Source organism: Meyerozyma guilliermondii, genomic scaffold (genome assembly GCF_000149425.1).
Source record: "Meyerozyma guilliermondii ATCC 6260 scaffold_4 genomic scaffold, whole genome shotgun sequence".
In the NCBI taxonomy this organism is placed as follows: Eukaryota; Fungi; Ascomycota; class Pichiomycetes; order Serinales; family Debaryomycetaceae; genus Meyerozyma; species Meyerozyma guilliermondii.
The window spans coordinates 1,174,852-1,187,005 of record NW_001809797.1 but is presented as its reverse complement, the minus strand read 5'-3'; the positions used below and the strand labels follow the sequence as shown (position 1 = coordinate 1,187,005).

General features: G+C 44.0%; 6 protein-coding genes across 6 annotated transcripts; 2 read left to right on the top strand and 4 right to left on the bottom strand. All coding sequences in view use genetic code 12, as the record gives it.

The window, feature by feature from the left end:
* Nucleotides 1–1,296: 1,296 nt before the first annotated feature.
* Nucleotides 1,297–1,863, bottom strand: PGUG_03905 (cysteine hydrolase family protein; the record flags this gene model as incomplete). The annotated part of the gene is made up of 1 exon (XM_001484474.1): nucleotides 1,297–1,863. One exon carries the CDS (start codon nucleotides 1,861–1,863, stop codon nucleotides 1,297–1,299), a length of 567 nt encoding a protein of 188 aa, XP_001484524.1.
* A 679-nt stretch (nucleotides 1,864–2,542) lies between these two features.
* PGUG_03904 (uncharacterized protein) lies at nucleotides 2,543–3,382 on the bottom strand (the record flags this gene model as incomplete). Its single annotated transcript, XM_001484472.1, has 1 exon — nucleotides 2,543–3,382. The coding sequence occupies one exon, from the start codon at nucleotides 3,380–3,382 to the stop codon at nucleotides 2,543–2,545; it is 840 nt and encodes a 279-aa protein (XP_001484522.2).
* DUG3 (glutamine amidotransferase subunit) lies at nucleotides 3,255–4,274 on the top strand (the record flags this gene model as incomplete). The annotated part of the gene is made up of 1 exon (XM_001484473.1): nucleotides 3,255–4,274. One exon carries the CDS (start codon nucleotides 3,255–3,257, stop codon nucleotides 4,272–4,274), a length of 1,020 nt encoding a protein of 339 aa, XP_001484523.2.
* A 37-nt stretch (nucleotides 4,275–4,311) lies between these two features.
* PGUG_03902 (uncharacterized protein) lies at nucleotides 4,312–6,843 on the bottom strand (the record flags this gene model as incomplete). The annotated part of the gene is made up of 1 exon (XM_001484471.1): nucleotides 4,312–6,843. The coding sequence occupies one exon, from the start codon at nucleotides 6,841–6,843 to the stop codon at nucleotides 4,312–4,314; it is 2,532 nt and encodes an 843-aa protein (XP_001484521.2).
* Nucleotides 6,844–7,061: 218 nt separating this feature from the next.
* Nucleotides 7,062–7,526, top strand: PGUG_03901 (mitochondrial 54S ribosomal protein bL21m; the record flags this gene model as incomplete). The annotated part of the gene is made up of 1 exon (XM_001484470.1): nucleotides 7,062–7,526. One exon carries the CDS (start codon nucleotides 7,062–7,064, stop codon nucleotides 7,524–7,526), a length of 465 nt encoding a protein of 154 aa, XP_001484520.2.
* A 39-nt stretch (nucleotides 7,527–7,565) lies between these two features.
* BCK1 (mitogen-activated protein kinase kinase kinase) lies at nucleotides 7,566–11,999 on the bottom strand (the record flags this gene model as incomplete). The annotated part of the gene is made up of 1 exon (XM_001484469.1): nucleotides 7,566–11,999. One exon carries the CDS (start codon nucleotides 11,997–11,999, stop codon nucleotides 7,566–7,568), a length of 4,434 nt encoding a protein of 1,477 aa, XP_001484519.2.
* Between the last annotated feature and the right edge of the window lie 155 nt (nucleotides 12,000–12,154).

Sequence of the window (12,154 nt, the reverse complement as noted above, 5' to 3'; positions counted from 1 at the left end):
CAGAAAGACGCTATATCACCAATATAGTATCAGTGTATACCTATCGTTGAAAGGAAAAAAAGTACCCTACATTGACAAAAGTATGGAATTAGGGGGCAAGATTTGTTCTCGGTTCCAGTTCCTAAGGATTGGGGTCTTTAAGTGGGTACGAGTATTGAAATAGAAAGTATAAGGAAATAATTGAGAAGAGCATGAAACAGAAAGAATAAGGAAAATGAAGGAAGCGGAAAGTATAAGATATTGGGTAGAAAAGATAGCAGAGTCAGTTGTGCGATAGTAATTTTAAGATGTTTTGACCTGGTATAAAAAGCTTCCACTTTCTTTCACGACTCTTAGTTTGGCGTTTACTTAAACCTGAGCTTTGCAGCGCACCTCACCTCTGATAATTGGATCAAAATGGAAAAAAAAGTGACTGAAGAAACTGTGGGGGAAGGAATGACTGAAGAAACCGTGGGGGAAAATTCAACTGAAGAAGAAGGGGACAGAGGTATGCTAATTATGCTTTGTCTGTTACTTTTGTTTACTATTTTCCTGTTAGGTTTTGGCTGGTTTCTTCCCGTCACCTTTCGAAGAGAAAATGTTAATGTAAGGATTCCGGATTATATCTGGTTCGGTTCTGCAGCTTTTCATGTGATCATTACTGCAATATGGACACTCCCCGCAATCATGGCCTTTCAACTTAGGAACTTAAGATTTTTGGCTTATGTGTGCTTAGTCTTTATTGGTTTGTGCCTTACATCATTTGTATCGCTTTTCATTTGGTTTGTCTAGATCGGTAATAAAACTACACAGATGAAAGACCCTATATCACCAATATAGTATCAGTGTATTTCACATAACTCACACAACACTACACCCACGGTGAAGGATATCATGACGTGATCGGTTAATAATTTAACAATTGTTTGTACCCATAAATAGGAAGTTCACAATTTCCAGAAGAAGCCATATGTAACTTAATACCTTCAGAAGGTTATTTATTTAGACCGAACAGGAAACTTTGGTTGAGCAATGCTGATTCTTGCCGTATGTTCGTCTTTCCATATGCAGGTATTATAACTGCAAATTGATTAAATAGCACTATGCCAACAAACAAAATTCCATTTGAGTGTTGCAGCTGTTTATATTGCATCATGAAGTGTTATCCTGACCTGAAATACTTGTACCAGTTTACTTCTTTTATATAAGACTCAATATATCAGCGTCAGAAAGAGAGAGACAGCCTTAGTAATTTTGAATGATTTTCGGTATTTTTATTAATCAAAACACAAAAATCACAACACATAACAGATAAACCTATTTTAATGCGGCTAAAAACTCCTCCGTGGTGGTTAATTTTGCATATCCAAACGCCAAAGTAGCAAACACTGCAGCTGAAACTTGTTTTGCGGGGGTAGTAACTCCTCCATACTCCAAATCACGAGCAGCAACTGCATCAGTGATCACGGTTGCATTGTATCCCAATTCTGCAGCGGCTCTGGTAGTACCCTGTATGCATATGTGCGCCATGGCTCCCACAATAACCACGTCCTTAATCCCGTTATTATCGAGCTCTGATTTCAAATTTGTCTCAATGAACGAGTTGGGATGATTCTTGAAAATGACTAGTTCATCCGAGTTGGGTTTTACCTTCTCATGAATCTGAGACCCGGATGTATCTTTTCCGAAAAAGGGAGCATCCTTAGCCTCTCCAGTAAACTCATGGCGAACATGAATGATATGGAATTGGTCTGGTAACTTTCTTAATTCTTGCAAAAGCTTGGCTGAATTATCAGCTGCGCGATTGATATCAACTAACGGGTATAATCCACCCTCAAAATAGTCATTTTGAATGTCAATCAAGATGAAAGCAGTTTTAGGCATGTTGATTAAAGCAAGCTGATCCAGGTCAATTTATATGCTCAATTTCGGCGTTAAGGTGGTTCCACGCACTTATCGGCAACGGCTTTACTAATTGTAATGCAGATCACTTACGAGCTCAAGCAGGAAAGTGAGGGGTATGGTGCTTGGCGATGCATATAGATGCCTTCCTTTCAAAATATTGAAGACAAAAAAGTCACATCTTTAAAGGAATCACACAGTCGATACGATATGTGTTATAATCGGAATTGAACCTCCTCGTGAATAGAATCACCGTAATCTCTTTAATTCAAATTGAGAACTTGTCCATCATTATGAAGATTAATGACAGTCTAAGATGAAAGAAATCACTTACGTGACAGTTGGTTTAGGGATTCAAAGATAACTGACCTGACTTGTGGTAGCGAATTTGATTCAAGCTGCGGTGACTTTGTTAATCGATGATTGCGAGCTTATAATTCTTGCGAGCCACTTCAGAGATGTGCACGCGAATTTATGAGTTGAGAACCATCGCATTTACAATGCCGATCTGCGACTTGGAACTCGGCCCGCGAATTTAAAGGATTCAGGATACCGATTTTTTGACAATAAGGCATACACTAACTATTTACGCAGGGACAACCGCCAAAGTTCCCAAGCTTATTTTTCGCTTTTTCGTTCATTTTAGCTTCTTTGTTTGTTTTCACTTCTTATACTTGTCCAATATCGCAGCCAACGTGGTCTCGTCCCCAGCGATAAGCGACTGGTCCCAATCCACCACAAGAGGACTGCGAAATATGTCTTCCTCGGGTATATCTTTTTCCTCCACTGCCTTGTTGTAGGCGTCGTAAATCATGGCATATTCCTTCTCGCTGAACATCTTTATCCCCACCAGTCTCTCCTCCATTTTTTCCAAGTCGGTGCCCACGGGCAGTTTTTTGGTGACACTCCGAGGCTCTTCGTGGTGGATACTCTTCAGGTCATACATGAACGGGAAGCAATTGCGCAACACGGTTTTGCTGGTATCATCCTTCAAGCACGCCTGGGCGATGGTGAGAAACTGGTCGTACGTGGGCATCTTGTTGGTCATCAAATCAACAAGAAACAGGTCCTTGCTTTCTCCATAGTGATGATAAGCCTGTTCCAAATGATGGTATAAAGTGGCCCAGAGTCCGCAACTTGGGATTGTGGAAGATGGTGATGGTAGCAGGGGAGTTCTGAAGGGTTCTGAAAAGCGACATGATGCAATTGAAGAATGGGGCAAATAAGAAGGTGGAGCAATCGGCTCCGTAGTGCGGCCGCGCAGGCTTATCTCCATTGACCCGACGCAGTCCCAGCCATATTTCGCGCACTCAAATAATACTGTAAATACTCTTAGCAAATACAACCACTTCACATACAAGCACAGCATCACCATGTGCCGCTTCATGATATACAAGGGCCGTGACCCCATGGTGCTTTCTGATCTACTTACAAAACCTGCACATTCTATAATCAACCAATCCTTTGATTCTAGGTTACGTCTCGATATGAGAAACCCCATCAATGGTGATGGATTTGGTGTCGGATACTATACTTCCAAGCATGCTCCATGTATATTCAAGGCAATTACGCCCGCATGGAACAACGTGAACCTCAATAATCTTTCCCGGTGTACGGAATCCAGGTTGGTGTTTGGTCATGTCAGGGCATCGACTCAGGGTGTTTTGTCAGAGACAAACTGCCATCCGTTTTCGTACGGAAATATCATGTTTATGCATAACGGAGGAATTCTGTGCTTTGAGCAGATCAAAAAGAAACTCATCAGCTATATAGATGACGAATTCTTTCTTCATATTCAGGGTTCTACAGACTCCGAGTGCTGCTTTGCACTCTTCTTGCATGTCTTGAAACATATGGGTCACACTCCAGGCGCCAGTGAGGTGCCCCACGAAACACTTCGTGACGCCTTGTTACAGACAATCACAACTATCAAAGAGTGGCAGTTGGCTATCACCACAGAACCTTCCCTTCTTAACTTTGCTGTAACCGATGGGCTGCTGGTGGTGGTTAGTCGCTATGTCACCTCAAAGACCGACGAGGCTGCTTCGCTCCATTTTAGCACCGGTCTGCGCTTCTACGAGTACGAGCCTGGTCTCTTCAAGATGGAGCGTCTTAACAGATCTCAGGATGTGGTTTTTGTAGCAAGTGAACCACTCACGTTTGAGCGTGGAGACTGGATTTGCGTGCCTACAAACTCAATCATCACTATAAGCAAAAACAACACTGTCTTGATGCATCCCATAAGAGACGAATTTTACGGCGTGGAAGAGCGTGATTCCGGTTTGGCTCTCAGGAAGGGCCTCATGGGTGGAGTCCCCAAACCTCCGCACCAAGTCGATCTGGTGCTTCCACCATTGGAGAGAGAAGGTCGCAAGAGTACCATAAGTACATAATAACGAGAAAAAATGGAATATAGATTAAAAGCATCAACTAACCCTTGCTGGCTGCTCTAGTCAAATTGTTTGTGCCCTTGTCATTATCATCATGATCATCATCAAAGATAAGGTCCTCGTCATCCGACGATGAGCTCGAAGTCGAGCTCTCGCTCAACAACTCCACATCCTCCGTCTTGTTTAAATGACGTGGAACCCCATCATTGTCATAAAACGAATTCGACTTTTTGTATGAAAGTCCATCGTCGTTGGGATCTATATACGGATCTTCTTCTCCAGGAACTCCCAAGTCGGCAGTGGCGGTGTTGGTTAATTGCTCAGACATGTAGTTCGTGAAGTGATCATCATCGTCTTCCGACTCGGAATCGCCTTTGTTGGCGTCTTCTGACGCATCAAGATGTCCGATGTCATGGTCGGTGTTAGGGTCAAGAACAAGTCCTGGCTTGTAGTCATGAACAAAATCTGTCTCTTGTTCAAATGTATTGCTTGCATCATCATCATCATCTCCTCCACCCAAAATGGCATTGTACTTCTCCCTTGTATCGTACAAAACATGGTTAACATATTCTTCCCATACTTCGTCCTCAACCTTCTTGTCAATCAATTCGCTTAAAGTATTGACTGGGTATACTTGAATAAACTTGACAACTTCTTCGGCGATCAATGTCAAGTGACCCATGTAGCCCAAACGTAACCCTTTGTTGCTCTCTTCAAAATCGCTGCACAACTTCTGGCCCTCGATGATTTTGTCAGTAATTGCGCTGTGATCAAACAAATCAATGGCTAAGAATTTGTTGAACCCTATATCCATAGAGCCGTTCAATACCTGCTGAACAATATCAAATACAACATTATGCAAGAAGTTATTCCATGGGAACTTGAAGAACATTGCAAGGATACTCGAAATTATGCGAGTGTCGAGTAAAGATACTTTCAAAAAATCCCCAATTACAGGATTTTCTCTAATTTGTTCTTCAGTCAAATTAGCGTTGGCGTGTGGCTCGTTTTCGTCTGAATTTGCACCATGGAAAATTGAGTCTCCGTCACTTTGAGATCTGGAATTAAATGAGTCGATAGTGTCGTTCCCAAACTCCTCGTCACTATTATGGTTGGACTCTGATTCTTGCTTGTCTTCGGTGGGCAAGGCAATCACCTCATTGTACTTGAAGCTGATAGGATCGTATTCTTTCATTTTCATTCGAAGCTCGTCACGTTGTTTCACCACATTGTAACCCTTGTTATCGTTGAGTAGAGCCATGTTTGAACAATGCAACAATTCAGCAACTAGCTCGCAAATCTTGAATCTTTCGAATCCTAAGGGTTCGATTTCACCGAAAGGAGTTTTGAGTTTGGATGCTTCCCGGTTAGTAACTAGGAGCTTATTAAATTGGTCGATTTTACCACCAAATATCTGTAGCAAGTGGCCCAAATAAATAGGGTCACGACCAGTGGGAGGGTGACTTTCGAGCGTTATATATAACACAGGAAGTGCATCATAATCGGAATTATTCTTACGAATAATTTCTATGATGATACCCACACCATTGGCCAATGCATAGCCTCCTTTTAACATTATGGTACATAGCTTCTCCATTTGGTCGTATGATACAAGCTCACGAGTAAGTTCGTTGGGTCCGATTGTCGAGCTGTCAGTGGTGGAGTTTGCTGATATCGTGATTAAAGCTTTAAGAAAGTCTGCAGCCGACAGTTGTCTCACAAGCGCAAGCTCAGCATCATTGTCGTTGATGTCATCGATGTCAAGAGCATCTATCAAATGGGTTATGAGGTTCTGTTTTTGCAAAAAATCAATGATGCCAGTCGAGTTGTCGGGTTTATCGGTGGAAATGAGTTTGAGGAGGAAGTCCATAAGTGGAGGATTGGAGAGGTGACGAATGAACTTTTCCACCAATCGTGGTTGGTTTTCGATGAGATAGGTGACCATTTCGTCGCACTTCATGTCCAAAAGATGCTCCATAATCTTCATGAAATATGTCGACAAGTTGATGGAAAGAGGCTTGACGCTGTCGAGAACCGACCAAAGCTTATTGAGGTTGGCAGTAGAGTCCATGACAGTATCGGTGAGCGACCACACATCTGCACTCAATATCTCGGCCGCAAGCGCGGCGTGGCGGCTTCGGCGCTCCTCTTCTGTTTCTTCGTCCTGTTGTTTGTCTTCATTATCATCGTCATCGTCGTCGTCGCTCCTCATATCGTCATTAGTTTTGGCGTCATTTTTGGCTTGCGATTCATGTTTAGCATCCTTCTCGGTTTCCTCTGGTTGTTCCTTTATATCGAGTTCCGCAAGCTGATCTGAAACATCCAACTGACCCTCGTTGACCACCAATTCGACAAGTAGTTCGAGCACCTCATTTGTACGTAAAAACTCCAACAACATGGAATTGTTGGCAAGAAGTTCCTGGAGCAAGTCAGACTCGTCGAGAAGCTTGAGAAGCACTTCACGGGGCTTTCCCTTGCCGTGTTCATCGTCAGAAACATGGCTCTCGATCAAGGACGAGATGTTAGAAAGCGACGTGAAACCATTACTGAATTTCCAAAAGGACCCAGACATAATTATCGGGACGCCAGGCTGCGCTCAAAGAAAGGAGAGTCTCAGGAGAACCACAATTACCGGCGTATGGATAGGGGCCGTGTCCTAGTGTCTCCGTCCGTACCGCCGTCGAGGTTTTCGAGTGCGGTGCAGCAAAAAAATTTGAATCGTCGTGTGCGCACCGCTCTCACCACAATTTCCGTTAACTGTGCGAAAAGTTTGAATAAAGTTGAAGTGCCATGTTCAGATTTGGGGTAGCCAAAACGGCACTGCAGGCGTTTTCCAGGCCGCTTAACGCCATCAGAATGCTGTCCGTGGCCACCGCATCTCATAAATCACCCCTTCTGATTCTCAAGTTCAATTCTGCTGCCACAAATTTGTATGCCGTTTTCCGGCTCCACAATATGCCCTATTTGGTCACCAAGGGAGATCGAGTCGTGCTTCCTTTCAAACTCAAGGGTGCCGAGGTGGGCGACCAGCTACGCCTCAGTGACATAATCACGGTGGGATCACCAGAATACACATATAATGACAAAAAAGGTTTACCGAAAGAATGGGTTGATCTTCGAGCGAACGTGGTAGAAATCACCAAAGAACCATACTACGAAGTCTACCGGAAGAAACAGCGTTGTAGACGCCGTAAGACGTTTCCTGTGCAACCGTATCAGACAATCTTGATGATAAACGAATTAAAGTTGACGTGAATCGTCCACCTAATTGTACATAGATTTACCCTATAAAAGTTATTCCCGTCCAAGACTACTGCGTCGAGCATTGTACCTGATGTTCTGGGCTAACCGGGTGCGTTCAAACTTGAACTCTGGATCCTCCTCAATAAATGGATGCTGCAACAATTGGTGAGCTGTAGGCCGCTTCTCGGCATCGATGGTGAAACACTGGTTGATGAAGCTTTTGGCATGAGTTGAAATCAAATGGTCAATATCTCGCGGTATTGGCGGTGCCAGCTTGGTCTTTCCAATCTTGTAGATTGCACTTACAACTGCCTCGTTGGACCATGGCCGATGCCCGGCAAACATCTCCAAGACCACACACCCCAAAGACCACACATCCACCTTGGCACTATAACCCTTTTTCTTGTCCTCAACTATGCTGTCTATCACCTCTGGTGCCATCCAGAACACAGAACCTTGCATGGACATGTCTGCGTTATTTGTGTAAATATCTTTTGATCGCTTGGATATACCGAAATCTGATATTTTGCAGGTTCCGTCGATTTCCAAAAGCAAGTTATCTGCTTTCAAATCACGATGAAGAATCCCATTGGAGTGCAAGTATTCAAGCCCTCGCAACACTTGTCGGCAAATAAACCTAATAAGTGGTTCCTCAAAGCCACCATAGAATTTCATGCAAGAGGCTATCGAACCTCCTCCAACATACTCGAGGAACAAACTGTAGATTCGGCCCTGTCTTTCGAATCCCAAGTATTGCACAATGTTTTCATGGTCCAAGTCCTTCATCGTCTCCACTTCCTTATGAAGGGCATTTATACCGTCCAAATTGGTGGCTATTTTTGAAAGCACAACTTGCTTCACCGCTAGCATTTCTCCAGTAGTCACATTCAATGCCAAGTATACGGAACCAAAAGAACCACGGCCTATAAGCTCACCCTTAATCCAAGCAAACTCCTCAAATTCTCCATTATTGTTCTTAATCTTGGACACAAATCCTTTTTCAATTTCTGTCGATGTAACCTCAAATACTTTCTGTCCCCACATTTTTGTGTTTGATCGTGCAAGAGCATTACCACCTTTTGAGTCGTTTTCGACGTTCCTGTAGCCTCTCTTGGAGAGCCTCTTTCTCTCGAGCCGTTTCCTATGGGCCTCATTGGCAACAACCCGAATAGTTTTCATTCTCCTGATCGCGAGAGAGTTTCCTGAACCGGGCTCATCGTAATATACATCGTCGCTGTTATTCGTAGGAATGTCTGGAGACAAGTTAGCATTGGAAAATGTGCGTGAAATGGTCATTCGCTCTTTCATTGGGTCCTTGACTAGTGGAGAAACGGGATCTGCTTCAATGATAGGTTTGTCCAAATTGGTGTTCGGAAAGTATTTCTCAAGATTTCGGTACACTTCCTCAACAGGGGGCCGAACATCCATAGGAACATTGTCGACTTGTTTCCATGACTCATCAAATTGAAAGCTCTCGTCCTTAAGCATAACTCCCTTCTTAGTTCCGTCTGATTTTTGGTTGGCTTGGAAGCTCTTCATGAAAAATTCGTCACTTTCCATCGGCTTGACGAAGAACTCTTCTTCAGAATTTGTTTGTGAAATCTCGAGCAGCGGCACATCGTCGAAAGAGATTTCATTTTCTTTGAAAACGTCAATACTAGCTGGTGGTTTACGCAGTAACTTGGACGAATTCACACGCTTGCTTGCAGCTTTTCTGGGCAAAGAAAACGACCACTCACTCAGCATGGTAGAGTTACTGGACATCGAAGTATCGGACATTCCAGGCAGTAACTTCAAGCTTCCTTGTCTTACACCAAGATGATTGTGGCCGTTGAAGCTGCTCTTGTTCAGCAATGGTGGTGGGGGCGCTGCTCGCCGTGCAACAATGCTATTTTGTTTCTCCACTTCGACAGAAGAGTTATTATTGTCCTTTAGCGTTGAGACTGTTGTGGCCAAAACTGGTGATTTCAGCGTATCTGACACCGACGAGGAGTATATATTACGAATCAACTTTGGCGCTTTTGAGTCATAAGGGGACAATCTTCGCTTATCGAAATCAATTTCATGACCCTCTCTTCGCAAGACACGGAACGACGCTGGCAGCTTGGATTCCAGTGCGGAAGACAGAGGGACCAGTTTCGATGAAGTCGAATTATCAATGCTAATCTTGAGTGCTGGTGTTGTTCCTGAACTTTTTTCTCGTTTTTGAATTGGAAATGAGAGCTTCAAGGGTATATGTGGAGCATGCCCGTCGTTTCTCGTTGCTGCTTCGCTCTTCTGTGCTTCGTTAATCTTGGAGAGACGTTGCTGCTCATCTTTAAAATTCCAGTAATCAACTTGCCGGTCTGAACTAGTGCCCAACAAGTACTGGGGTGTTGCAGGATAGACTTTTTCATCATGATTTCCATGGATCTCAAACGAACGAGTATCTGACGATGTGGTTGAATAGGTGTTGGCGATGGACTCATCACCCACATCTTGCTTAACGAGAAGCATGAAGTTTCCCTTTTCTATAAAGTGAACCAATAGGTCTTCCGTTAGAGGTGGACCCTCTTCTGAGTCAATCTGAGTCAAGTGGTAAGTGATCTTTCCTATTGCTAAAACGTCGAGCGCCTTGTTCACCTTTTCCTTGATTGTTTCACTAGTTATTGCACCAGTAAGTTCAAAGTTCACCACCTTGAAATTTTCATTGTCACTGGTTACAAGAATAGACTTGTGGGTAGATTTTCTCAATGGTAAAAAGTCGCTCAAGTCTTCAGACGAATCTATTGGTGCTGAAGGTTCTTGTGGAGAGGGCTGACTGAAAAACGTCTGGGAAATGCGAGACACTGCAGATTTGACAGAGGTGCTCTGAGCTGTTTCAGTCAGGTTTTTTCGAGATGGAGGTGCAACATCTTCCTGATTTGCGCCAGATCTCACTGACTGGTAAGGTGGGGTTTCCTTGTAGATGCTTCTGGATGACATGTCTTTCCCGAATGAAGTGACCGTGGGGACTTGTGGAGTGGAGTTTGCGCCAAATCCCTGAGCCTGTTTAACAAATCCAGCAGCTCGGTCACCGCCGTACTTTTTTAAAGCGTTTATGAATTTGGATTTTTTGGATTGTCCGTCTTGTCCGTAGCCTTGCCAAGTGTGGGTTTTCTGGAGAGGTTCGCCCGCGGACCTCAATGCTTCTTCGTATAGCAAGGATGCACGTTTTGTGTTCTCTTTGTTAATTGAAAACGACCTAGGTTCACCTTCGACGGAGCTCTTACCATCGGAGGATGTTTTAGAGTGTTGCTTTCGAAATAGTTTGTATGTGATGTCTCGCTCACGGTTCTTACCTGATCCCGGTTCCACATACGAGTAGGGTCGCTGTTTGAGCGGAATCTGAGAATTGTTAGGCGATGAAGACGACGACGATGTTATTGAGTTTGAGCTGCTATGCTTCAAGAAAATGGGGGTAGATTTGCGGTTGTCAGCTTTGGGAGCAGGTATAAGCTGAGTTGGGGTACTCTCATACCTTAAATTTGATGGTGAATCGGGAAGTAGAGTCTCATCTTCTTCAACTGAATCCGCTTCACACTCAGCCTTGAGAAGGCCTATGAATCGGGAAACCGTATTGAGATCATTGTCCAAGTGCAAGAGTTTGCCAAATTGCTGCCATATCATGGAATTGGGTTCATAATTAGCAAGTTCGAGAAACCGATTGCCGGAAATTTCGTTGCGCCTAAAGGTGTCTTTCCACGATGAATTGAACCCATTGGAATCGAGCCATCGTATAACGTGCTGCATCTGCCACTTCCGTTTGGAGTAGTTATTGTTGTTTGACAGACCCATGGCATAGCGCACAAACCGCCTGTCTTTGCTCACAGTAGCTGTGGATGAAGTGGATATTGTGGAAGACTCAGAACTGTGTCTTGTATGCGGTTGAGGAATAATACTAGGTTGATACTTGTGCTTGATCGAGGGAATTTCGCCTATGGAATCCCCACCATTTCGAGTAATTTCCAGATCGTTATCGTCGCCTGGAGGGACCTCCAATGAGCTGTTACTGTAGGCGTAGCCACCAATGATCAGACCCAAAGGATTGGAGTTGAAACTTGTAGCTGACTTTGGCGGTGAGTAGGAGGTAGATATTGGGTTATCGAATGGTGTTTTCATGCTGGAATTGGAGTCCAGTCTCTGCTTGTAGTAGGGAAATTTCGATGGTTGAAATTGTCCTTCATCATGGTCTCCTATGGATGCATTGATCCCATCTTTTTCGTGACTTCCCATGCCATTGGCGGATTCTGGAAGTACCATGGCACCATCTCCAGGCGATTCCAACTCATGGACAGCAGACGATGCTGCCACGGCTCTTCCCGATCTAATCTGAGCCGATCTACGAACATCTCCATAAATCTCTCCATCAGAAACAATCCTCTTAGAAGGTACTGGAGTTGAGTATCCCATAAAGTGGAAGTCTGCCGTCTGTGTGTCATAGCTGACGGTACGACGATCCCCCATGTTGGCGCCAGAATTAGTATGACGTTACTATCAGTGGCTGTCAAGTGAAATCTATTTTAAACTTATAAGCCGCCGCCAGTGCACCCGCAGTGAAGCTGCTGCAACGGCTTCGCGCGCGAAGAGGTGAAATATACATACACAAGAACGGCATAGAC